Source organism: Phascolarctos cinereus, unplaced genomic scaffold (assembly GCF_003287225.1).
Source record: "Phascolarctos cinereus isolate Bilbo 61053 unplaced genomic scaffold, phaCin_HiC Scaffold_5;HRSCAF=322, whole genome shotgun sequence".
Lineage (NCBI taxonomy): Eukaryota > Metazoa > Chordata > Mammalia > Diprotodontia > Phascolarctidae > Phascolarctos > Phascolarctos cinereus.
This window is the reverse complement of record NW_027555958.1, coordinates 175,418,478-175,446,014: the sequence shown is the minus strand read 5'-3', so window position 1 is coordinate 175,446,014 and position 27,537 is coordinate 175,418,478. Positions and strand designations below refer to the sequence as shown.

Below are 27,537 nucleotides of genomic sequence, written 5' to 3'. Positions count from 1 at the left end.
GTAAAATGTATTTCGGCAGTAAGGGTTGGGCTCCTTTCTGACAGTAATAATGTCCACTGTTTACACAGCATTCATTTTTTGAAAGATTTAACAGAAAACACAGATGATACCTCATCCATCCTTACCACATCCCACCTGGTGTGGCTGGCATTTTCATATCCATAAGAAAAACTAGGGCCTATACAGGTACACAAAGTAACTTTCTTAATATCTTAAAACAGAAGTAGAAGGGGTATGTGATGGCTTGTATTTCCCAAAATCTGTGTTTGGACTATTCAATAATATCTAGTGATTCTCAGACTCTTGAAGCTGGCAAGCCTCAGGGAAATCCCATTCTTCCCACCCATGCCTCTTCAAAGGCCTGTGGCCATAAACTAAGAGGTCTAATTAGAAATGTTTGCAGAAACCACAAATATTATACCCATAACCCTCCCAAATTATTATTCCTTTCCTTTCCTTTCCTTTCCTTTCCTTTCCTTTCCTTTCCTTTCCTTTCCTTTCCTTTCCTTTCCTTTCCTTTCCTTCCCTTCCCTTCCCTTCCCTTCCCTTCCCTTCCCTTCCCTTCCCTTCCCTTCCCTTCCTTTCCTTTCCTTCACGCAACCTACTTCGTTGGCCCAACATTTCTTCCCTCTCCCTCAATCCTCTGCTTGCAGGAAGCAAGCTGAATCCTACCTTGGTTAGGATGAGAGAGAAAGGTACCTTCCTCAAGAAAGGATTAGGTTGGAGGCAATGTCTACATCAAGACAGGGGAGAAAAAGAAGGTAGGTGATCATTCTGTGGGCCCTGACACTGCATAACCAAAACTCTGTATCATCCCAAGCTCTGCCTTCCCCTTTACACTTATCTATCTGGTCTAATGCTCCCACAGGTTCTGTGATAGGACCCCTAAGCTTTGTTGTCATTAAGCATTTTCTCTAGTATCAAACGCTGGCGCAAACTTCAAATGAGAATCTGATCAGCCTTCCTACCTCTTGGAAAGATTGTGCCTAAGTTCTCTTTCCTTTAAAGGCTTCTAGATCATTCAGTTTATGAGCTTAACAGTCCTTGTTGGGAGACATGTGTTACAGTAATTAATGTTCTCTTACGGCCCACAATTTAAATTAGTCACAAATACTTTTCTTTTTTAAATAATATTTTTCAATGAACAAAAATGAATTCTTTTCTTCCCATCCTCTGCCACAACATTAAGAAAAAGAGAAAAACAATGCACATTGTTTTCTAAGTCACAGAGTGCAGCAGAAAAATAATCAGAAAAATTAATTAAAATAATTAAATTAAAATAAAATAACAATAATAAAAATTTAGAAAAATAACATGCATAGTCAAGAAAAACAAATTCCTACCCTGACCATGTTAAAAAATTCCCATTCTGTACCTTGAACACATTACCTCTCCATGAATACCTTCTATTGAATCATGAACGGTCATTGTTTTGATAAGAGTTCTTAAGTCTTTCAAAATTGTTTCCACAGTGTTGTTCAAGTACCTTTCTTTGGTAAGAATTATGTTTTTTTAGAAGCACATTTTAAAAATCACTTAGATTAGATGTATATTATTTATTCCAGCAGCTTCCACTTATTTCTTCCTTATAGTACTTCAGCTAAAAACTTAAAACTGTGCAACCTCAACTGAATCTTAGAGATGTTTCCTGAGTCAGTTGCTCTTTCTGGTGGGAAAAAAGGGCTCTGTTCCCAGATGTTAAATGAATGCATAAGCTGTCCTAGCCACCTGTGACAAGGTACATAAGACGGTATAAGGGCCCAGCTGTAGCTAACCAACTCCTCTTCTCAGCCTTGGTGTGAATCTCCCATCTTCTACTGTGGCGTTGTCAAGCACTACTTTCCAAGCACTCCAGACGGATAGGGGTAGAGGTGTGAAGGTAAACGTTTAACAACAAACCCTCCAGAAAAAAGTACCCAACACACACTTCTTATGTCTAATCTTCATTATTAACGCCCCCCCTCCCCATCCCTTTTTTGTTGCTGATTTCTGAGTTGTAGACAACTGGCCTGTCAGAGCTGCCTTGGGCAAGTCCCTCGAAGAGGTCAGAGTTGTGGGTGCTGTTATCCTTTGATGGATCTGTGATCTCGCTAATGTTGACGCTCCTTCCGATGATGCAGCTCGCAGCCTACTTTTGCTTGAATATCCTGTGTGATTCTCACAGGCGTGCTCCCATAAATCTCATGGAGTTTGCACTGCTTGCTCCTCATGCCTGGAATGTTATACTTTCTCATCTCCAACTCTGAATTCCTGGCTTCTTCTAAGAGTTCTTTCCTGGTTGGTCTCCCCAATTACTCTGCTATCCCCTCTAAGGTTGCCTTCCATTTACTCCATATTTATTTTGTGTGCTATTATTTATATTGTTATCTGCCCCATTAGAATGTATGTTCTTTGAGGACAGGGACTGGTATGTAGTCTCTTAGTGCAGTGCCTGGTATATAGTAATCACCAAAATACATGTTAATTGATTGATCCTTCACAAGGAGTTCACCCAACATACGTGGGGGCCTTCCTCTAGATACCAGTTGGAGCAATTGAGATGTCCACTCATCACTCTTGACACATGACTAGCCTATCTTTTTTTCCATTTGTAAAAAATGTAATGACAGCCTTTATGTTGCTTTTCTTGTATAATTCTTCACTGGAACCATGGCACAGCCTGCTAACTGTTGGCATATTACTTTTAAAAATGTTGTAAACATAGAGTGTAGTTTCTTTATGAGGAGACCAAATATCTTATTTTTGAAGGAGATTTGCATGTAGAGGCTCATATGTCACATTTCTCTAAAGAACGCCATTAAACTGCTGCTCTCTGCGCCTTAGAAACTGAGAAACACTGGTCTATGATTATACCTTTCCTCCTATGGTTGACATTCAGAAGAAGACACGCCAAGGCTAACTTGTTGCGCCATCTAAAATTGTAAAGTGCAGCCAAGGACTACTTTCTGCAAGGAGGATTATATACACAGAAGTATATCTGAGGGAGTTATTTACTGGATGGTTTGTCCACTGAGTCCCTTTTGAAAAAATATAATTTCCTGGCATAATCTGTCTTGAACAATTCTCTTCTATGCTTTTCTTTGAAACTAGTAACCAGGAAAAGTGCTATTTAACATGGTTATCATGGAGTCTTGTTTTCCAAAATAATTTACCTGATTAAGATAAAGGGGTGTAAAAATCAAGTGGGAGTGGGGAGAGGCTTGAGGTAGGTGGACTCACTAGCAGGCTCTTACAATAATCAGGTGTAATGTGATGAAGGCCTGCTACACAGTGATGGCAGTGTCAGAGGAGAGAAGGGGGTATATTGTACAAGAAACAGAGAGAAGGGTGAAACAGATTAGCCTGGGTTACAGACTAGATACAGGGGACTGAGAGATACTGAGGAGTCAAGGACGACATCTGGATTGCAAGCCTGAGGGCCAGGGAAGATAGTATTTCTATAATAACAGGGAAGGTAGAAGGTGGGGAGGGTTTAGGGCGAAAGATATTATTAAGTCCAGTTTTTAACATGTTGAGTTTAAGATGTCTATGGATATCCAGTTTGAGATGTTTGAAAGGCAGTTGGTGAGGAGAGACTGGAGGTCAAGAGAGAAGCTGGTGCAGATTAGGTAGATCTAAGAGGCACTGGCAGAGAGACGGTAATTAAATCCATGGGACAGAGAAGATAAGAGGGAGAAGAGAAAAGGACCCAAGACAGAATCCTGTGGGGCGCTTACAGTTAGAGGGTGTGATCTGAATGTGTATCCAGAAAAGGACATGGAGAAAAACTGGACAGATAAGTAGAAGGAAAACAAGGAGAAAGTGAAAACACAGGGAGAAGAGAGTTATCAGGGAGGAGAGAGTGATCCACACTATCAAAGGCTGCAGAGAGGTCAAGGAAAATGAGGATTGAGAAAAGGCCACTGGATTTGGCAACTAAGAGAATCACTGGTAACTTTGGAACGAGGAGTTCTGGTGAAAAGATAAGGTCAGAAGATAGATTGTAAGGAGATGAGAAGACAATGAGAGGAGAAAGTGAAGGTAGCTATTATAGGCAGCCTTTTCAAGGAGTTTAGCCACAAAGGGAAGTAAAGATACAGCGCAATAGTTGGGGGATGGAAGGAATCAAGTAAGGTGCTTTTTTTTTTTTGAGGATGGGGAAGACATTGGCATATTGTAAGCAGTAGGGAATGAGCCATTAGACAGAGATTGAAAACAACTGTTGGAGTGGGGATGACAGAACGGGCAATATGTTGAAGGGGATGAGATGGGATGGGATGGAATCAGTTGAGCAGGTAGAGGAGTTAGCCTTTGTAAGAAGTGAGGCCACCTCATCCTGTGAGACATGGGTGAAAGTGTACAGTGGCAGAAGGCATATGAGCAAGATATGAGATAATATATGTAAAGTGCTTTGTACATCTCAAAGTGCCATATAAATGCTAGCTAACATATAGGAATCATTTTTGAAAGTTCTGTGTTTGTATTGAGCTAGAAACTTCTAACAGTCCATGTAAATGTTTGCCATTTAATACTTCTTTACCTTTCTTTTGAGCAGTCTTGGATTGCTATTTATTGGGATGTAGCTTACCAAGAATTCTATTGTCTAATGCCAGGGAAGATCCCAAGAGTTCTGGCCTCAACAGACTTTGGGGATAGTGGGCATCTCTTGCTATCTTTTTGCTGTTGTTTTCGAAAGGGAAAAGTCTTTTTATAAAACAGATTTGAAAAAAGTCTCTTCATAAAATAGTCTCTTTATAAAATAGTGGACAGAGATTTTCTTGCTGTATATACCTATGGTTTTCAGGGATGTAAGTTTCTGATCTCCCAGCAATCAGATTTTTCAGGGTAGGATATTATAAAAGCAAGAAGGGAGGAGGCTAAACAAGAAGACTGGGAGCCCAAGGTTGGAATGGGATATGTAAGATTTGCTGCCATTCTGAAACTCCCTGCAAACTTTCAGGCAAAGGATATGCAGAGAAGTGAATAATCACGGGTCAGTGCTGTGAACTGGGCAATGTGACCAGGTACACGAAGTTTTAATCAGGTATCGTTTTTTTTTCTTCCACGAGATTATTTCCCTATTAAATGTCAGGAAGTCTTGGGAAGCAGCCTCCAGATACATGTGTTTGAGGCTGTGTTAGTTATGCTTTACTTACCACTTAAAAAAATTGTGAAGTTTTTGATGGGAACAAGCAAGACAATAACATCACAGACGTCAGTGGGATTTTAACTTGTGTGTTGTGGCTATTTAAGTGTCATTAGAAAAAAACAAAAAAACACTTCCAAGAACTGCCCTAAACTGATCTGATATTTAAAGTTGGAGAGGATGAGCATACTCAATTTATCTTTATCCCTCAGTAAAATGAAGTAATTATAAAGTTCTGAGCAGAAAGTTTCACCGATGCACTAACTGGAATGCTAGAAATGATATAGAAGGTAGGGATCATATGGGGCTCACTGATCGCTTTACACATGTCTAGAAGAGATAAAAATCAATACAGTCCTGTTGACTTTTTATCTGGAATATAAATAGCTAGAAAATTAAAATAGTAGGACTTTCCTGTCTATGTAAGAAGAGACCAATGACAAACAAATTATAATAATAGGAATAATAGTTAGCATTTACATAATGCTTTAAGATTTGCAAAGCATGTTACAAATATTATCTCATTTTATCCTCATAATCCTGGGAGGCAGATGTTATTATTAATCTCATTTTTACAGATAAGGATACTGAAGCAGACAGGGGTTTAATGATTTGCCTAGGGTTTGAACTCAAGTCTCGCTGACTCTAGGTCTAGTGAACCACCTTTTTTCCTCTAAATAAACTATTATTGGGGATTTGATCAAAAAGGAGACTCCTTGGATATGTCACACCCTTTCTCATCAAGATCACCATACTGTGATAACTAACAAACTCGGGACATTATAAGACCTAAAGTGCTTAGAATAATTTTCCTACTAAATATATTTCACTGTATTTTAATTCTTTGAAAATTGGCAATATGTATGTAGTATATTTAGCAATACTTATTTAACTAGATACTTCACTGTTAAAGGTTTACAGTAAAATCTCACACTATAAGGTTGAGACAATGTTTAGAATTGTTCGTAATGAAGCATTTTTTAGTGGAGAAATTGGGGTAGAATTTGATTTAATGCAGAATATTTTCTGCCAGCTCAGAACAGAAAAATAAAGGCTCCTAAGTCTTATTCCTATCCCCCATCAATTGCCTATATGTCCCCTCAAAAATCATAATTTTTACAACTGATTGAGCTGACCCATGTGTCAAATGGGTACTAGACTTCTTATCTAGCAGACAGAGATGTCTAAGCATCGATAATGAAGTACCCCCAAAAAACTGACCTAAAAAGTTATTAATATAAAAATCCTGGATGCTCATGCATTTGCTATTTTTAACTTTTGCCATTATACTGTTAGTTAGTAGTAAAATCATTTGTTTGGGAATGTAGAGTACTTTGTTTAAGTTATGGTCCTGACAAGGTTTGAAAGAAAAATTCGAATTGTACTACAGGTGAAGGGATTCCTTTGGAGGTGTGAGAAAGCCAGTGGGAAGCCATTTGATGCAATGTCTGACATTACTATGTTTATCTTCCTTCTCTGGTCCCCATGGGCTTTTTTCAACCTGAATAAAAGTCCTAAAAATGATCCATATTAGGAAAGAGGAATCAGGATGCTGGGCAGGGAAGGATTCAAGTAGTTGTACGCAAGATAGGAAATTAGGGGAAATATAGTTTAAACGATCAGTGGACTTCATGGCCTTCCATTGGGGCAGCTTATCCTAGGAGGTTCTAAAGCTCAATAAGAACCACTGAAGTAAATCTCTAGATCAAAACCTGCAAAGCCACCTAAACTAAACGTCCCACCAGCACAGAACTACCAGGTGCAGCCACAGAAAGGAATGAAGTAAGTTCTTATAAGATATTTTCAATAATGGCAAACAAGGCAAGCTTACTCATTTGAGAGCTTTTGTTACAGCAACTGTCAAAAGATGGGTTGTTTTTATTACTCCCTCTCTCCCCCCAGCCCCTTAAAGGAAGGTCTTGTGAACACTTTCGTTCCTTCACTCTCAAGGGAAATCCAGCAATCCTTAAGCCCAATGAAACTGAAAGATCATAGCAACAGTCATTGATTGAAATCCCACAACAAGAGCTGTACCATCCTTGGACTGGCATACTCATAACCAGAGGGTTAAGTGAACACAGTAAGTGGCTGTAAACCACACAGAAGGTCATGTTCCTTTAAAATAAGGTGATTCGTTCATAACCATACCTCAGAGACTTGTATGCCCCATTCCTACTATGTGTAGGACTCAGATCATAAGTCTATGAGATGGATACAGTATGCTACTTGGTGGACAATTCAGCATGCACACAAATTAAAGCATGCACACAAATCAACATTATCAATCATTTGACTGGTCACCATCATCAACTGTAACAAATAAAAATACTGTACCTCCTCAGGCAGGCTGACAACCAAGTCATGTTTCGTCTGCCCTACCAGAGCTTGCCAGAAGTATTCACTGCATGCTGCCAACACAGCCCGGTGGGCTCGGAACTCTTTCCTTTCCACAATCAAAGTCACATCACAAAGAATATCCTTCTTCCGCTGGTCATTGAGGCACAGGAGGATATTGGTACAATGGACTGTTGACTCATACACATACATGGGGGATTCAGTCTTCTCATCCACAGACATTCCGTTCACACCCTAAAATAGAAATAAGAGTTATTCTAGTTATCAGAGTTTGAGAAAGACACACACACACACACACACACACACACACACACACTAGTGGGAGAGAAAATGAGAGAGGCAAAGAAAGATGACATCATGGTTTCTCTGTCCTGCATGAACTAGGCAGCGAATGGTAAAACTGCTGATCAGCACATTAATTCTCTGCTACAACAATAAGCTCAGGAAAACTATCTGGAAAGACATTTTCTATCACAGACCTTTATCCTTCTCCTTTATTAGGTTCCTTATCCACCCACAGTAGCAAATACAGCTAGGATTTTTTTTTTTAACAGAAGATACAAAATTTTTAAAAAGTATCCATTCTTCAATGTTTTGAAGCTTGATTTTTTTTTTCAGAAGATACACATGAATAGTCCAAAACATAGAACTAATTAAGATTTTTGCTAACAAAAATATAGAACATAAGCTCCTTAAGGGCAGAGACTACCTTGCTTTCGTCCCTGTATCTCCAGCGCCTGGTACCATGAGGTAGCTAAGTAAGTGTTTGTTGAATTGAACTGAACGGCAACAAAATAACTCTGAAGTACATGCATTGCTGAATGAATAAACGTCTTTTGGGTGGATGAATGCTCATTGGCACTTAGATGAATGAATGAATTGTTGAAACGTACCACCAGTATGATTTCAGAATTTAGCTTAGACACTAGGGATTTAGTTTTTGTAACTAGTAATGATACCTAATATTAGCAAGGACTAAAAAGGGACTCTGCTTAAATCAAGACTTTGTAACTTGGGACCCAATATTTAAATATTTTGATAACTACAATTAAATAAAATCAGCTTCCTTTACAATTTTATATATTTTGTTTTGTGCCTTTAAAAGTATTATTCTGAGAAGGGGTCCACAGACTTCATTAAACTGTCCAAGGGGGTCCATGAAACAAACAAACAAAAAGGTTAATAACTCCTGTCTAAATAACCTCTGACAATCAGATACTAACGGGTACCTTTTACCATTTCATCACATGGTCCAGTTGCATCTTCTATTAAAGTCCTCCTTTGATGCCTTGCTGTGCCACAGAGTGACTTGGCATTCTTTAAATGTCTGGCAGACCCTACCAAATTACCAGACTGTCAGTTGAGACCCTCCCTCCCCTTTAGGTATACTTGGAGAGGCTTTTATAAGAAGGTTGGTCATCCAGAGGATGATTTATTTTTGGGCCACAGAAGCTCATGAAATCATCTAATGAAGTGTGGAGGGGGTTGTGATCTATGTCAGAAAGGAAATTACACTGCACGGATAAGCTTGTAGCTCTCTGAGGTAAGAAGTACAACTGGATACCTTTGTTTTTGCTCATTCATAGGTAGTCACCCATCTGTCACTGATTTACTAACAATCCTTGTCGTCTTAACCAAAAAAAATGGATGTACATCCATTCTAAGGAAACCCAATGATAAAATCATGATGGTCCAAAAAAAGGCAGACTAGGTAGTAATGATGCATCTTAGAGGATTCCTTGTCTTATAAAAGGATTTGTTGTAGTATTTCTTTAAACAAGTTCTCTTAGTAAAAAAGTATAATATAAATTACATATGACTTTTTCAGGAAAAAAGATCTGCTGCTAGAGTGAGGCACACCTGTAATAACAACATTTTTATTTGAGTCCAATGCCTTTAATCTAAGGAAATCCAAACATTTCACAAACATTTACCCTAATGATCCTCATCCCATTATGATTCCACTTGTGTGGATTTGGCTCTGCTTTAACCAGTGTTTTTGGAATATATACCCATAAGCTTATTTGAGAGGTATTGTGGTATAGTGGAGAAAAAACCAGCCTTGAAGTCAGTCAGACTGGATTCAAGTTCACCTTAGACACACTGGCTCGGAGACCCTGGGCTAATCATTTAATTTCTTAATACCCCAGGTAAACTCTCTAAAACTAAGAAGCAAAACAGACACTGACCTGCATTGGTAAAAGGCATTTGCTCATCAGTTATTCCCTACACCAATGAGACCACAGTCCAATACACGCCCCCCCCAACCCCATAACTCCCAAACCCTATTTATACAAAAGAATAGTTCTCCCAGCAGTCCTGAAGAAAGCAGCAAGGCAGATGTGCCCTTTTCCTCCTGGGATGCATTTTCTCTACAGTCAGAAGAACATCCTGGCTGGTATGATTTAGGTGCAATTGGTTACAAGCCAGGGTGTGAGATTTAGCTTACATGGCATCTCTTTGTGCTGAGGAAACTAGTGCTAAACTGTTCATTACTTAGTCAGAAGATATATGTGCTTCATTTTCACTTCCTCTTTATTTTTCTATCTTACAAGTACTCACGTGTATAGGATTATCTCTGGGATTCTCTCAACTGTCCACTTTACTCTTAGCCTTAAAATTACTACTCTTTCTACTATCAAATTCAGTTCTCTCAATCAATCAATCCCCAGGTATTCATTGAGTATGTAAGATAATATGTGCTCAATAAATAGTGAATGAATGAATATCTTAAACCTCTCCCTTCCATCACTGTCTATTGAGCAACAGACATCATTATCTTTTACTATCATGAGAAATGCTTGCTATGGAGGAAATAAAATTTTAGGGAATTAATCTGAGATATAGAATGGGTTCAACAGGTCATCTAAGGTACCTCTTGTAGGAAGAAGACAGTGTTCTCTGCTATATATACACATAGAAGACATCTTCTGGTCTAAAATCAACAACTATCAGGAAGCTTTTCTTAGAGTTTTCCTCGTTTGGGAATTTTCTTAATTTTATCCCATCACTCCACAATTTCTTCTTTAATCTCCTTGTGTCAGCTTTAAGCCTTTGTAGTATTTACTGACTTACTATCTCCCATTCCATCTATTTCCTGGCCATCTTTTGAATGCAACATTTTTAGTTTCTTTTTGTCCATCTTTAGTTTCCTAATCTCCCTCCAAAAATCTATAAATTCTTGTCTTTCTACAATTATCTACTTATCTGCATAGTTCTGGTTATATAGGAATCCTTTCCAATTTGTTGATGTTTCAACTGGACCAATGGAACCAAACTGAACCCTACTGCTCTTGCCACTTCATACTAAGATTCAGTACCTAACCATGCTTCCTGTCTCTCTCTTTCTACACACACACACACACACACACACACACACACACACACACACACACACACACACACACACACATGCCAATATTAAGTGCATAGTAACTCCTATAATTTTATAGTGGAATAGAAGACGTCCAAAGAACAAAGTAATTTCTAGCCAGTGAGTAACAGGGTCCAGAAGAATCTGAAAATGAGTTCTTATTTTAAGTATTCAAAAATGTGTTACATATATACATAGGGAGAATTAGATTGGAAAGAAGCTTTCCAAAGGTTCTGGTTTCAGCTGGTTCTCCCTCTTTTGCCCAAAAAGAATGAGTTACGTGTGTGTACCTCTTCCTCTATTCCCTCTTCTCCCACTTTTCTTCAGTTAACTTCAGAACATAACTAGAAATATTTCTCCTGAGGCTAGCTGTACAGAACATGCCCTCAGATCAACTTTCAGAAATAAGTTTTTCTGTAGGGAAACAGAGATCCAAAGATATCCTTCTGAGCAGAAACTCCAAGGGAAACTAAAGGTAGAGGTAGGGTGGAGCAAGGCTGGGCCAGACTGGGGAAGAGCTCAACTGGGGTGTGGCTGAACTGAAGAACGTGCCATTTGGCAGCTTCCTTTTAAAAGTAATTATTCTTGCTCATCTAGTGGGTGCAGAATTTACTTGTTTCTATTCTGTTCAAGGATGGCAAATCCAGTCAGAGACCTCTAGATTGCTGTGCTTGCAGAAAAGGCCCAGTTGCTCCAACCTAGTTACGGCTCTACATAGATGACAGGGACCTTAAAGGTATTATTGCTATTATTTCATTAGAAGGATAATGACCTCTCAACCTCTTCAAAAAACCCAAGTGAAAACAATACAACCTCATGCACACTGTCTTCCAACTCCTTAGAGTCTGTTTATAGCTGAATACTGAATGACTCAGAAATTAAAATGTTTAGTGGCATTCTAGAGGCATAAGTGTGAAACTGCAGGCCTGTAGAAAAACTTGAGTGGAAAATCCAAAAGACTTCTGATTCATGAATGAGCTTAGAAGGTTAACTCTTTCAGACAAACCGTTGTGTCTAGAATGTTCCAGATGAAATGAAATGAATAATAACATCCCTCAAAGGTAATGAACAAAACCAAAATATAAACTATTTCACCTGAAACTCCAACCACATTTTTCCTTTTTAACTGTGTGTTTAAGTAAATACTTCTTTGACTCAAACACTGAATTTGCATTAATGATAAAAATTTTAGAAAAGAGTTGTCAAGTTTATAGAAATTTTAGAATACAAGAGTCACTTCAAAATACTCAGTTACCACTTTTGGATGGGGAAGAAATACAAATATATGGAGCTTGGTAATTAACATTGAAACTTAAGCTAGAGACCACTAGGTAGTTCACTCTATAGAGGGCTGGACTTGGAGTCAGGAAGACCTGAGTTCAAATCCTTCCTCATATACTTACTAGCCATATGACCCTGGTCAAATCACCTAACTGCTATTTGCCTCAGTTTCCTCAACTGTAAAATGGGGGTATTAATAGTACTCATCTCCTGGGGCTGTTATGAAGATTAAATGAAATAATATTTATAAAGCACTTAGCACAATGCCTGACACATGCTGTTATTCTTCAGTCATTCAGTCACGTGATCCCATGGATCATACTGTCCTTGGGGTTTTCTTGGCAAAGACACCGGAATGTTTTGCCTTTTCCTTCTCCAGTGGATTAAGGCAAACAGAAGTTAAGTGACTTGCCTAGGGTCACACAGCTAGTAAGTGTCTAGGTCCAAATCTGAACTCAGGTCTTCCTGACTCCAGGCCTACAGTCTATCCACCGAGCTACCTAGCTGCTTGACACATAGTAGGCGTCTAGTCCATCCTTCTTTCCAATTTTACTATCTTTTAAAAAAGTGTTTTTATAAACCTAAAACTGAACATCAATACAAACTGAACTAATTTCAGTGCCTTAACTTTTTTTTGGATACCTTCAGCAGTCTGGTGAAGCTATATCCACTCTGGTGCCTATCAGTCAATGGTTCCAATATCTTCAGTGGCTATAGTAAGGACTTGACATGAAGTAGTGTAAGCATTCTTTGTACACGTTCTTATGGAGCCACAGAAGCAGAAACTTAAGGATAATGCCGAGAAGCAATTTTAACATTAGATCCTTAACAGTTCTGCATGGTTCTGGAATCTTGACAGAAGCTTTCATTTTATAGAAAGGTTCTGATTAGTATAAACAAAGAATTCTCCCAAAGTAGTTACATGCATTCATATTAATGCTATTCAAAGTTGTGATTACATAAAACATGGTAATTCTAGCCTAGTGGAAATATGTAGTGTAAATTCAAATAATGCAGCCACTTTAGGGGTTTCATTATTTGCACTAATCAGGACCTACCTGTACTAACCACTGAAGAAGAAAGTCTAACTTACTGATAGACAATACAACCTGGACAATGATATAATGCAGAGCAGAAAATATTTAGAAAGGGTTAGGGACCATCACAGTTGCTAGGAGATGGTCTCTCTCTCTCTTAAAATATAAAAGTCACACAAATTATGACAATACAATACAAACAATATATGTGTACATACATACACACATACATATACACATTTTTCTAAGTTTTAAGAAGACATTCCCATCTATAAAAATGAATGGGATGAATGAGATGGTTTTTTTTTTTTCCTTTGCTTTTTGGTGAGGCAACTGGAGTTAAATGACTTGCCCAGGGTCACGCAACTAGTAAGTGCTATGTGACTGAGACCATATATGAACTCAGGTCCTCCTGACTCCAAGGCCAGAACTCTATCCACTGCGCTACCTAGCTGCCCCTGGATGAGATGATTTTTAAGGAACCTTATAGCTCTCCATCCTTTGGCCACTATATTCTTCTAATTGGATCAAAATACAAGAAGAAAGGAAGAGTAATATATTATCAATCCATCAGAATTTTTCACATATTTTGATGAAACTTTAGAAATAGAACATCACATGAACAGAAGAGGGATTAATGCTCTAGATATTAGGACGGCATGGTAGATTCTGGAAAAGGACATGTCTGAGGATGACTACATGCATTTTGCTTGTAGACTGAATGCAAGTAGCTAAGAGCAGTGAGGATTCATTATAATAACTACTCACAGTATAATGCTTTAAGATTTATACAACATTTATTTTGCAACAACCCTGTGGGATAAGGCATACAAACATTTTATTGCCATTTTACAGATGAAGAAAACAAAGCTCAGAAAGGGTAAGTGACCTGCCCATGGGTACATGGCAACTAGGCTGCGAAAACTAGGCTCTGGATGCACCAAGGGCTTTTCTCTCTCAACCCAGGTTCTCCTAGGTACCCCTTTCCCAGTCCTGATTATACTGAAGGTCCTGGTTTTTTTTTTTTCCAGTGGGTGAGAAGAAAGCTGAGGAACAGGTGAACATAGGTGAATTAACCACAGTTTCTGAGGTGACCAGTAACTTTTCAAAACACCAAAAAAAGCTTCCAAGAAAGCAACAAGCTTTTAATATTTAGGATCCTTAAAACAGTATCCGGACATCTGTGATGTTAGGAATCTCTTTTGTCTCCTCTCAGATGCCAAACCAGCTATTTTATTTGTTTCTCTGTTGGCAGACCTTGGGAAGTTTTGTGTCTGTACAACATGAAATGACTTGGTTGAATAGTGAACATTTCAATCAAATAGCTTTGGGTGAAAGGGGATCGCTTGTATAATGCAACCCCCCCCCCCAAACAACAACAAAGCAAACAAACCACTTAACCCCATTACCATCCATTGACTTGCCTGGCTGAAGGAGTGAGCAGACCCAGTGATTTGGCATGTTTTTTCCCCATCATGTGGACACAACCCATATCAAAAACTACAGTGAATTACTTGTGTTGACTAAGTCCAAGAAGACTTCTTAGTAAGGGAGATTAGGATGCAGAAGAACTAGGTTCTGGGTGCCTTCAGCTAATATTGAATTAATGTATTACATATTATTACTACCTTTGTTCAAACAACTTAGTAATACATACACACACAAATAGTGTTATTTGAAATTAGGCAAGGTGGGGATTTGGGGTTTTGTAGCCCTCAGGCAGATGATTAAAGGAACAATAGTAGATGGACTCTGTCCTTTCCTCTGCTCTCAGATTCTAGTTCAGAGAGTCAAGAAAGAACCTATCTATCTATGGCTAGGAATTTCCAATACTACATTAACAAGTTGTAATCTCAAAAGAACCAGTGAAATATTCCCCCAAAGCCACTAAACTCTGCATACCCTTTGACCCAACAACATGCCATTAGGTCTATATCTCAAAGAGATCAAAGAAAGGGGAAAAGCATCCTCATATACAAAAATTCATAGCAGCTCTTTTTATGAAGGCAAAGGATTGAAAACAGAGGGGATGTCCTTCAACTGGGGAACGGCTAGACAAGTTATAGTACGTGAAAGTGATGGAATACTATTGTGCTGTAAGAAATGATGAAGAGATGGTTTCAGAAAAATCCAGGAAGACTTTTATGAGCTGATGCAAAGTAAAGTAAGCAGAACCAGGAGAACAATGTGCACAGTAACAGCAATATGGTAAAGGTAATCAACTGCAAAAGACTGAGTAACTGTCAACACAATGACCCCCTGCAATTCCAAAGGACTCATGACTAAACATGCCATCTACTTCCAGAGAGAGAACTGAAGGACTTAAGAGTGCAGACTGAAGCACATTTTCTTTCTCTTTCTTTCTTTTTTTATTTTGCCTTTTTTTTTTGGGGGGGGAACTGGTTATTGTGGAAATTTATTTTTCATGACTTCATATGTGTAATGGGTCTATTTTTTGCCTTCTCATTGGATGGGGGAGTGAGAAGGGGGAAAATTTGGAATTGAAAACAAAATAAAATTGAATTTAAAAAAAGGAACCAGTGAAGGTTCATTTATAAATAAATAAACATTTATAAAGTACCTGTTATATGCCAGGTACTGTGCTTGGCACTTTATAAATATAATTTCATTTTATCCTCACGGCAATCTTGGGAGGTAAGTACTGTTAAAATCCCCATTTTACAGTGTGAGAAACCAAGACTAACAGAGGTTAAATGACTTGCCCAGGGTTACACGACTTATAAGTGTCTGAGGCTGGATTTGAACTCAGGTCTTATTGACTCCAGCCCCAGTGCTTTTTCCACTGTGCTAACCAATTGTCTTAAAGAACAATATTCTTTGAAATTTGTGAGTGAAGGAAATTATGAATGTGGAAAAGCACAAGTGGCTCATTATTCTCTCAAAATTTAAGACCTGGTTTGGATTTGGAAGGAAGTAAGGAAAGAAACACTTATTAAGGGCTTACTACATGTCAGGAACTGTACCAAGTGCTTTGTAAACATTATTTCATTTAATTCTCATAACAACCCTGGGAGGTGAGTGACATTAATATCCCCATTTTACATGGAGGAAACTAAGGCAAACAGGCATTAAGTAACTTGCCCAGGGTTACACAGCTAGTAAATGTCTGAGGAAGGATTTGAACTCAGGTCTTCATGATTCCAGTGCTCTCTATGCACTTGGTAAGTTCATAGGATTTAGAGCGGTCAATCCAATTAGTTGTGCAGAGGAGAAAGCCTATGGAAATGAAGGGACCTGACCAAAGTTCCATGGCTAGGATTCAGTAATCAGATTTGGAAATGGAGAATTTCGTCATTATGAATTTCTACATTTATTCACTTGCTCTTGGTATGTTATTGGTAACCTCTCAACTAACCATGCAATCAAAGCCCTCTCTCTGTTACCCTGGGGCAGAAAGAGCGGAATTATTTAATTCATTTAGTAATTTTGCTTTTCATCACCTCCAGTTTGTCTTTGGAATTATTTCTTTTCACCCATTGTCTCTCTCTGCATTCACTGCTCATATCTTACATAATATTTTCTATTTTCCTTTAACATTTTTTTTCACTACCTACTTGACTAGTTTAAAGAACCCTAGGGGAGGAAGAAGTTGTATCCGTTCTCCCCACACTTTTCTCAATCCTGCACCAAGTTTGCAAGGATCCCATGGCAACCCCTCCTCCCTTTCGTGGGTAAACAAATACTTGAAACGTTTCTAGGAGTAGAAACCACACTCACTAGTTGTAAAGTAAGGCATGGTATTTCCTATTTTTTGTTGTTGTTGTTGTTGAGTCATTTTTCAGTCGTGTCTGACTCTTCATGACCCCATTTGGGGTTTTCTTGACCAAGGTACTGAGGTGGTTTGCCATTTCCTTCTTCAGCTCATTTTACAGATAAGGAAACAGAGGCAAATAGGGTGAAGTGACTTGCCCAGCATCACACAGCTAGTAAATATCTTTGGTTAGATCTGAAGTCAGGAAGATGAGTCTTCCTGACTCCAGGCTCAGAGCTCTATCTATTGTGCTACCTAAATTACCTATTTACTTCTCTTTCAAAGGAAGGCTAAGGGCCTTAGAAGAAGAAATTTAAGAACTGGGAAACCGAAGGTTAAGGATTAATGCTGAAAATACATGAGCTTGGTTTTACTTAGAACAATCTCCAGTTTGCCTGGATTCCATCAGATGCCCTTCTCCATGGGGAAATCATTAGAAATGAACGACATGCAAAGTGCGCCATAAAGCATCTGAGTCACACTAACAAGAGGATGACTCAATGGATCATTTTACATATTAATAGGACACACTGTGGATCTGTACTTAGCACACAGTTATTGCTGTCTTGACTCTCCCCAAAACAGTTCTCCCTCAAGAAAGAGGAGGAGAGAGGGTTTCTAGAACCTGACAGGAATTATTCTTAGGAAATAAACCAAGGTCAAACCCCACAAATCTGCTCACAAATGCCAACAGTGGCCAAATTCAGCAAGAAAGAAAGCTGTGTTTTGTAATGCTGGCCTGCTTAATTCCAACATTAACACCAAACTCAAAGGCAGCAGTCTTAAAAACTATGCTATGGTAATTAGTTGGCTATGTTTTTCCAAGAAAAACAAAACAACAACTTTCCAGGGTTGTGGTTCTTTTCTTTCATTTGTTTGTTTTCTAATCTGGGAGGACTTTACCCTGTGGAAATTCTGTGAGGCATTGACAAGCCAGGACGGTGACAACGTTGGGCTCTAGGTTTTGAGTAGGGAAGCCAAGCAACAGTAACAGTAGTTCTATTCTCTGGAAGACACTTTCTTGGCTAGCTATTGCCAATGGGATGCTAACGTGACTTCTCCCTGCCCCCCTCCCCTCCTCCCATAGAAACTGAAGCTAAGAATGTATTTAATTGGGTCTAGAAGGTGGGTTATAGAGAGACGTTAGGTACCCTTCGACTGATACAGGGAGAGAATTTGCATCCCAGTAGTTGCTCACCTTTAGATATATTAAAAAATAAAACTTTTTCACACTGAGGTCATTTCCTGACCTACTCCCCCACCTTCCCAGAAACCTTTCCTTGTAACAAATAAAAGGAGTTATGTCAGCAAAACCAACCAACAAACAGGTTAGTCTAACAGCATGCACAACATTTCATACCCCTAGTCCACCACCTTTCTCCCAAAGGGAGGGACCAAGATTGCAAGATTGGTCAGCGAAATTATTCTGGATTTGACAGCCTTCTAGTGTGATTTCCATTTATACCACTGTTATGATTATTCATACCGTTTCCCTGGCTCTGCTTTCTTCATTCTGTTACCAGCTCAGACGCAGCTTATTCAGGTACATTTTGAATGCAACGTTCTGACTTTATCTGCCTCTGTAGCTTGGTCAGGAGCTGGAATAGGGATGTTAGGCTGGGGGCACTTAGACGTTTGGAGAAAGGGAGGAAATGTGGCCCAGCCAAAATACCATTAAGACATATCTTCAGAAAGATGAAGTTCCTTCCACCACCAGAGCCCAATGGAGAAAATGACATTTTGTTTTACAAGAGTAATGATTCATATGTTCACATGGCTTTAAAGCTTACAAAATCTTTTCCTCCCAACACACTGTGAAGATGACAACAAATGATAAAAATGAGGTTTAGGTGAGGTAAATGACTTGCCCAGGATCACACAGCTTGTTTTGGATCATAGATCACAGAGCTGCCAGGGATGTGAGAGGTCTTTGAGTCCAAAATCAAATCAGACCAGGACTGGTTTTCTCCTATACCAGACTGCCTCTGCATATTCTCTGTGGGGAAATTTAAGCTAGGCTCATGAAGTTAAAAGTGGCAAACATGTCAAAGAGGCAATTAAAACTCAAAACTGCACCAAATGGAGGCAGCATCTGAACAATTCAGAGAAATAATCTGATCTGAGCTTCATTCAGGAAAAGTTTGGGGTAAAGACACTTTGATTTCAATTTGAGCCTCTGTCTTTATCACTTCTCTCTCTTTGCCTTTTTTTTTTCCATTTTAAAATGATTAAAACCAGGAGGTGGAGACTATTGGTTGGCAGTTTGTTAAATCCCAAATTGGATAATAAAAGCACTTGAACCATCTGTTACCATAACAGGAGGTCAATGCAGCTAGAATGTTAACATACAGGTGAAATACCCTCTAGGGAGTGTGATAGGAAAACAGAGAGGGCCTAAGCAAAGAAGGATTAAAGGAGAGAAAGAAATCATGTTTTCAGTTTTCCTATTCCTATCCTTGGCATTTTCTCAAAGTAATTCTTCCCATTATCAAATTGTGAGGTCAGCACAGGTGATTGAAATATAAACTATAATATACACACCCACTCTCAGTCCGATGAAATAGACACATTCCACAGCAAACTTGCTGCCAGATGAAATTTCTGTAAAGTGAACCATATTTTCCTATTGATTTTTATTTCATAATCAGAGATGCCTTCCCAAAGGAAAAAAAAGTCTCCCTAATAAAATGAGTTGGAGACTTTGGGTTAGCAAGAGGATAAGATGATGGCCAATTCAATGCTATGTAGTTTTTGGGAAATGCTAGGTCTGCTGGGAATGTTTTGCAATACTTTCTGAGCTTTCCAGCACTTAACTAAGTCCAGAGTTTCCTGGATGCTGCATTTTCCTCCTCTTCTTCTCTGCTCTACTACTATTAGACTAGAGGACCCTATATATGAGAACTGTGACTCTACACTTAAATCTGATGGAACACAGTTCCTTCTTCTTTAATTTGGGTATATATATACTATGTCGAATAGATCTAGACTTCAACATATATGTGAATTATTTCTTGAGTCTGAAATTTAAGGCTTTAGCTTATGTACATAGGAGATACAGTGATTTGCTTGCTTGGGTAGTGGTAGAGGGTGGAAATGCAAATGTCTACAACTCTTCCAGTTCAAGCTAGTGATCAGGGGTATGATGGTTTCTGCAACAATTTTCAGGGACCCAGACTGTCATCCAAGTGGTATGACAGGAATTAAAAGGAAATTTTTGACCATAATGCAAATGAGTTTAGAGAGTTAGCAGAGAAAAAAAATAGTTCAAAGGATTGACTTAAATGCCCAATGGCTTCCCTAGGCAGTTGGCTGGATTCTGGAATTAAAAACCACTGAAACAGCCCTTTGAGGTCATGAGCTAAAAGACTGGAAACCCTTAGAAATTGAAGCTACAGTTTAATAGACAGTAGCAGGAGAAAGTAGCTTGCAGATTGCTTATACAGGGAGACACTCGATTTGAGAAGAGTCTTTAAAATGACATTTAGTTCTCCATTAGACTGTGAACTCCTTGAGAGAAGGGACTGTTGCTCCCTCTTCCCAGTGCCCCCTTTCCCTTTTTTGTATTTCCAGTGCTCAGCACATGGCCTGGAATATAACAGGTGCTTAAAAATGCTTGCTTGGATGACAATTAGGTGTTTTTAAAAAACTGTCATAAAAAATTTACATGCTGTATTCTTTACAACTCTCAGTCTCAGTGTACGACTGTGAAGATGTAGTCTGCTATAGAAAATTGTTCAAGAGGACTTGATGCCTTCTCATATTTTTATCAAGGATTCTCCCAATATATGCATAGGTAGGTCAAGCTCAGAAATGTTTCATAGAGATGAAAAATAGGCATGTAGCTTGGAAGCTGCTGATGTCTGTTTTGTTGCCATTTTGGGAAAGGTTCCATTTTTTTTTTGTTCTTTTAGTACTGAGGGGCAGTACAGTCTGGTTGAACTCCTCCTGAAATTTGAAAGGCAGGGTGGTACTATGGAAGGATCACTGCTTTTGGAGTCAGAAGACCTGGGTTCAAATATTGACTTGTATTACTTGTGTGACTTTGCACAAATCAGCTCACCTCTATTCATATTTCTGATCTATAAAATGAGGAGGCCAGACTTAATGATTTCTGAGATCTCTTCCAACTCTACACCTATGATCATATGACACCAGTGACTCTTAGGGGAAGTAAGTAGTTGTGCTGGAGGCAAAAAGGCATGTCAACAGGGATGCTGCCTCAGGAACAGAACTGCTCTGGCCAGGCACATATGCTTGACACAGGTATTTCCTGTATATGTACCTTTTCTGAGTGGTAGTATTACGGGTACCCCTGTAGCATGAGAGGAGTCTTTCTGGTCACTTATTTTGCTGTGCTGTTTGATGACATGTCTTTTCTTTGAACAAACTTGGAGAAGGAAATGGCAAACCACTTCAGTTATCTTTGCCAAGAAAACCCCAAATGGGATCACAAAGAGTTGGACACTACTGAAGTGACTGAACCACAAGAAGTCCCTTGATTATCCTTGTAAGGCAGGGGAGAGGCAACTAGGTGGTGTAGTGGATAGAGTACTGTGCCTGGAGTTAGACCAGAATTCAAATTTGACTTCAGACATGCACTAGCTGTGTGACCTTGGGCAAGTCACTTAACCCCTGCCTGCATAAACTGGGGGTAGAAATGGCAAACCATTCTAGTATCTTTGCCAAGAAAACCCCATGGACAGTTGGTTCACAGGGTCATGAAGAGTTGGACATGACTGAATGACAACAAAGGGATGGGAAGCTTGTGAACTCTGCTGCTGAGCAGATGCTGAGTCCTGACATGCCTCTAACTTTTCCACATGTGAGAGGGGTCTTGAGTGTTACATGTAAGATAAATTAGGTCCTCTGTAAACTTTGTAAATGTGAAATTCTGAATACTAGATTTACTTCAATTAGATAAAGTTTATATACAATAGACCATATATGTGGAGTTCCTTTTTTTCTAGATAACGTAAACTTGAATGTGGAAAAGAGCATCTTCCTTATTTTTCTAGGCAATTCTTACTCTGGCAGTTTAGCATAATGGGAAAAGCACTGGAGTCTGAATGCTTGGGTTCTAATTCTAGCTTATTTTTGGTATGATGATGCCATATGTGCTTGGACTCTGGGGTGGCATAACAACTGGGGCATGGGTGGACAAGACACATAGGGGGAGGGGATCCAGTTCCTCCTCACTCTCCTAGTTGCCTCCCCCCCTCAAAGATGAGAATGTTTTAGAAAGGAGCAAATGCACATGTGGATGGGGACCCCAAACCATCACAGCTATATCTCACTACATTAAGAATCTTACCTGACTTCTTTACTCTATCTTCTTGCCCTTTTGCAATCTGCATTCGTGGTGTTATAAGGGGATAGTTTCACATATGCCAGAAAGGGTTTGTATGTTGGCTGCAGTCATACTTGGCACATGTGAGTATGTATGTCCATGTATCTTTGTTGTTTGTAATGCCAGAGCTTCTCATTGGACAAATGCTCCTTTTTTGCTACTGAAGTCCTACCCTCTTCACTTTACCTCTATGGTGCTAGTAGTGACCTTTCCAGCTGGCCACTTGGTTTACCTCAATCTGAATTTCTTCATCTGGTTTCTGAGGGAAATGACATTTAATAGATTGTAGGTTCACAGAGGGCAAGGAGCTGGTCAACTTTCTATGTTTTTACTTCTCCCAGCACCTGGCATAGGGCCTTTTCACAGAATGGGCACTCGAGAAATGTCTATTGAATAAATGAAAAGGGGTATATAGTGTAAAAATATTGCATCTGGAATCTGGGGTTCTAGCTTCAAGTCCCCAGCTCTGCCACTAAAGACCTGTGCAACCTTGGGTAAGTTACCCAACCTCTCTGGGCCTCATTTTCCTCATGTATAAAGTGAAGATGTTGAACTAGATGATCACTAAAGAACCTCCTGGATCTAAGTCTATGATCCTACAAAAAGCACTACATGCTACACAAATGGATGGTGTTAGCATCACCTCGCTAATTCTATTACCTTCATATTTTAAGGGTGTGGTTGCTCAGTTGTTTTAGTTATGGCCAATTATTTGTGGTTTATGGTTTTCTTGGCTAAGATACTGGAGTGGTTTGTCATTTCCTTCTCCAGCTCATTCTACAGATAAGGAAATTGAAGCAAACAGGGTGAAGTGACTTGCCCAGGGTCACACAGCTAGTAAGTGTCTGAGGCTAGATTTGAACTCAGGTCTCCCCAGTTGCTAGTGCCTCCTCTCCCTCTCAACAAAACTACCTCGTATTTACCTCTAAGTAGATACAGACATTTTGCACTACCTGTATGTCTACATGTTTTTCCCTTAGATATAACATAAGCCAGGACTCCTGAGTGCTTGTTTCTGTATCCCCAGCATCCAAGCAGTGGGAGTGACACATGAGTCCATAATAAATGTCTTTGGATTAATTAATTCTGGAGTATTGTTCATAATAGTTTTGTATACTGATGAACCAAAAAACGAGCTGCTCAGGAACTGTGTTTTTCTCATAGAATTTGAGAGTTGGAAAAATCCTCAGTGGCTCCTACTCTAACCCATACACAAAAGGCATCTCCACCTAGCTGATGAGTGTCATTAGCCTCAGCTTGGAAACCTCCAAGGAGGGGGACCCCCTCACCTCTCAAGGGAGTCCATCTTATTTCTGGATCATTGCTGACATCCAGCTGACACTGGCCTCTTTGCACCTTCCTCCCTTTGATCCTGGTTCTGTTCTCTGGGGCCAAACAGAACAAATTTACTCCCTTCTCCATACAACCAACCTTCAAATATTGAAGAAAATTAACACATTTCCCCTAAGTCTTCTCTTCTTCAGGCTAAATGTAACTGGTTCCTTCGGTTGAGCCTCATGAGATACAAGGCCCTTTGCCATCCTGGTTGTTTTCCCTCTGGACACTCTCCAGTTTACTAAAGTTCTACTTAAATCGCGGGGCCCGGAAGTGAATGTGATATTCCCATATGAGGTTTGACAAGGGCAGAGTACCACAGGATCTGCTCCTAAGTTATGCCCCTATTAATGCTGCCCATGATTGCATTAGCTTTTCCAATTGCTATATTATCACAATGCTAATTTATACTAAGCTTGAGATAGTATGTTAAATCCTCCAGATCTTTTAAAGAATAACTGCTGTCTATCAATGGCATTCTCCATCTTATACCTGCAAAGTTGATTTTTTTGTGCTCAGTTGCAAGACTTTACCTTTATCCTTATTGAGTTTCATTTTGTTAGGTTCACTCCAGTTCTCTCTGTCAAGATCCTTTTGGATCCTGGCTTTGTCATCTACCTCTCATCTTGGTGCCAGCTCCAAATTAGATGAGCACGACATCTGCACCTTGAACCAAGTCATTGATAAAAATTTTAAACAGCATAGGGCTAAGCATATACATCCTTGGGATACTCCACTGGCAAACTCCTGACACACTGACATCGAACCATTCACAAATACCCTTCTGAGTGCAATTATCCAACCAGATCTGAGTCTGAATTTGATTGTATCATTGTCTGATCCACCTTCTCCATAAGAATAGTATGGGATACTCTTTTAAAATCTTTGATAAAATCTAGGTAAATTGCATCCATAGCATGTCCCTAATCTAGTAGTTTAGTATATTTTCAAGAAACTATGATGCTGGCCTGGTACAACCTATTCTTAATGAAGCCATGTTGGCTACCTGTAATAACTACCTCTCTAGCTATATGTTTGCCAACCATCTCTTTAATAATCCATTCTCAAAATTGCCCAGGAAGTCAAGCTTGCTGAGCTATAGGATTTTTTCCCCCTGTTTTTTCTTTCTTTTTTTTTTTTTTTGGTGAGGCAATTGGGGGTTAAGGGACTTGCCCAGGGTCACACAGCTAGTAAGTGTCAACTAAGTATCTGAGGCTGGATTTGAACTCAGGTCCTCCTGACTCCAGGGCCAGTGCTCTATCCATTCTGCCATCTAGCTGCCCCCCAATTTTTTTTTGGGGGAGGCAATTGGGGTTAAGTGACTTGCCCAGGGTCACACAGCTAGTAAGTTATTTGAGACCAGATTTGAACTCGGGTCCTTCTGACTCCAGGGCCAGTGTTCTATCCACTGTGTCACCTAGCTGCTTCCCCCTCCATTTTTTGGGGGGAGTATCTCTCCTGTTTTCCATGGTCTTTCAAATATCACTGACAATGGCTCAGTAATTACATCTCATGAAATAATCATAGTTATTTTGGGATCAAAGGCTGGCATTCACCTGAGACAGGTGATTTGAAGCCCTCAGGAGCAGCTAGGTACTCCCTTACTATCCCCTTCCTTATCTGGCTATCAACTCCCTGTCAGTCATCTTTGTTTCATTATTTCTAGGGTAAAGGCCATTCTCCTTTGCGGAGAAAATAAATAAGAGTGGAACAGTTCTACCTTCTCTCTGCTGTCAGTTGTTATCATTCTATCTACTCCAAGCAAAAGTTCTATCTTTTATTTGATCTTCCTTCACTCCCCCCCAAAAAATTAACTCCCTCTACTTTTTGTTGTCCTCAACTTCCCTTGTCAGCATCAGCTCATTCTGAATTTCAGCACTGTCTCTGCTGAAATCTCCTCCATTTCCACTGTCAGTCTGCAATCAGTTGTCACTCTAGCCTCTCCCACATTGCACAGCTCTTTGTAGAGCTATTTGCCTTTGTGACTTAGTTCACAAGCAAAAGGAATCACAAAAGGCAAAAGCCTGCTTGTCAGCACCAAATGGCATCAGTTGGGACAGTCACAGAACTGCCACAAGAATGACTTTCTGTAAATAATATTTCCAAGAAGACTGCTGTTGACAGCCCTAAAGAAAGCCTGAGAACCAAGCCAGTCAGGTATTCCCCTAGCACAGAAACTATCTGAACAAAAACAACACAAGAAAAATTCAGGGTACAAGAAAAAAAAAAGACACTGTTAGTGTTCCACAGGTGAGCTGCAGTAATTGAATAGAGGCAAAGTGCCCACAGAGGCTTTTCTTCTGTCAGTGAATATTTTAGCATTTTAGAAGTAAACATCAGTTGTGAATATTTTACTCTTTTTACACCCTCCAGTTACTGAATGCTATGACGTAAAAATCGGAAATACTCATCTTGACTGTACTTGACAGTTCATTCCAGTTTTTCTCTTCTCAGATCTAATTTATCTGTAGTTGCCAAAATCATCTTTTTAAAGAATAGGTCTGACCATGCCACTTCTCTGCTCAAAAACTGTATCTAGGATAAAATGTAAACGCCTCTGTTTGGCATAAAAAGCCCTTCATGCTTGGTTCCAACCTACATCTCGGAATTCATTTCCTATTTATTACTTTCCATCTTAAGTCTGTTATTCCCTGAACTGAGAATTCCATCTCCTACCTCCACACCTTTGTGTAGGCTGCGCTGCCTGCCTGGCATGCACTTTCTTCTCTCTTCTGCTTTTTAGTCTTTAGTTTTCCTTCAAAGTTCAATTCTGGGGCCACTAGTTGCTTATGTTCTCTCTTCCTCCTTGACTAACTATCTTTTATTCCTGCATCTGTGTACATGTTATATTCCCTCAGTAGAAGGTATCAGTGTCTAGCACATACTAGAAACTAGTAGTTGTTGCACTGAGCTGAAGTGAATTGAATCTCTGATCTATAAGACCACTTGAAGTAATTCCAAGTGGAGACGAAATGATTCTATTTTGTGAAGGCAGAAGTACAAAATCTATAGAAAAGGGTTAGATTGCAATTAGAGATTTTATATCTAAGGGGATTTGGAGTTGGCTTTGCTCTACAACTTTTTGAGTCTTTCACCAACAGTGAAATACGTTTTTGATCCATAGGATCTGCACAGTTAGGTGCTGGAAATAAGCATCTAATTGTCTTGTTCCAATAAAGACCCTCTGCGCTGCTCTGCTGTTGTGCTTCCTCCTCCTCCAACACTGCAAGATTCCCTTTACCTTTCAATTCCTGAGCACTTAGTTTAATTTGCCAAACAGGGTGCTGCTTGTTTTCAAGTCAGTTTTTTGTCACTCAGCCATCTTTTAGAGTAACACAGATCTTAGGTCACATTAAGACTAGGGAGGACAGTGTCCTGGCTTTACTCTGTCCTGGTGAGAGCACACCTAGAATACTGTGTGAAATTCTGGGCACCACATTTGAGGAAGGATGCTGATAAATTGAAGGGTCTCAGGTTCATGCAATATGAAAAGAACCTCGAAGAGCGGTAGACGCTTAGCCTGTAAAAGGGAAGACTTTGGGGTGCACAGGGGGAACAAGATTCCATTCTTCAAGTATTCAAAAGGCTATTATATGGGAGAGGGATTACATTTGATCTATTTGGCCTCAGAGGCTACTGAATGATGGGGTGGGAGTTGCGAAGAGGGAATTTTAAGCTGATGTAATGAAAAAATTCCTGGTGTTGGACTTGTGAGTTCCTAAGTGAGGGAGCATCTGGTAAGGAACTCCTATCAAAGAATATCAACACACTTGCTGTGTAAATTGTAGTCTTAGATCGAGGTCCTGAACATTTGTGTGTGCCATGAGCCGTCTTTGACAGTCAGGAGAAGTCTATGGATGCTTTCTCAGAATAATTTTTAAAAACATAAAATAAAATATACAGGGTTATAAA

The 27,537-nt window shown here is 39.4% G+C and overlaps 1 protein-coding gene across 2 annotated transcripts in view; it reads right to left on the bottom strand.

Moving 5' to 3' along the window:
• BACH2 (BACH transcriptional regulator 2) overlaps positions 1-27,537 on the bottom strand; it is a 412,299-nt gene that overhangs the window by 88,356 nt on the left and 296,406 nt on the right. For both annotated transcript variants that reach the window (XM_020963049.2, XM_020963047.2), the window contains one exon: positions 7,460-7,714. In XM_020963049.2, the coding sequence (XP_020818708.1) occupies positions 7,460-7,702 (243 nt within the window). In that variant the 5' untranslated portion in view covers positions 7,703-7,714. The remainder of the gene's footprint in view (positions 1-7,459; positions 7,715-27,537) is intronic.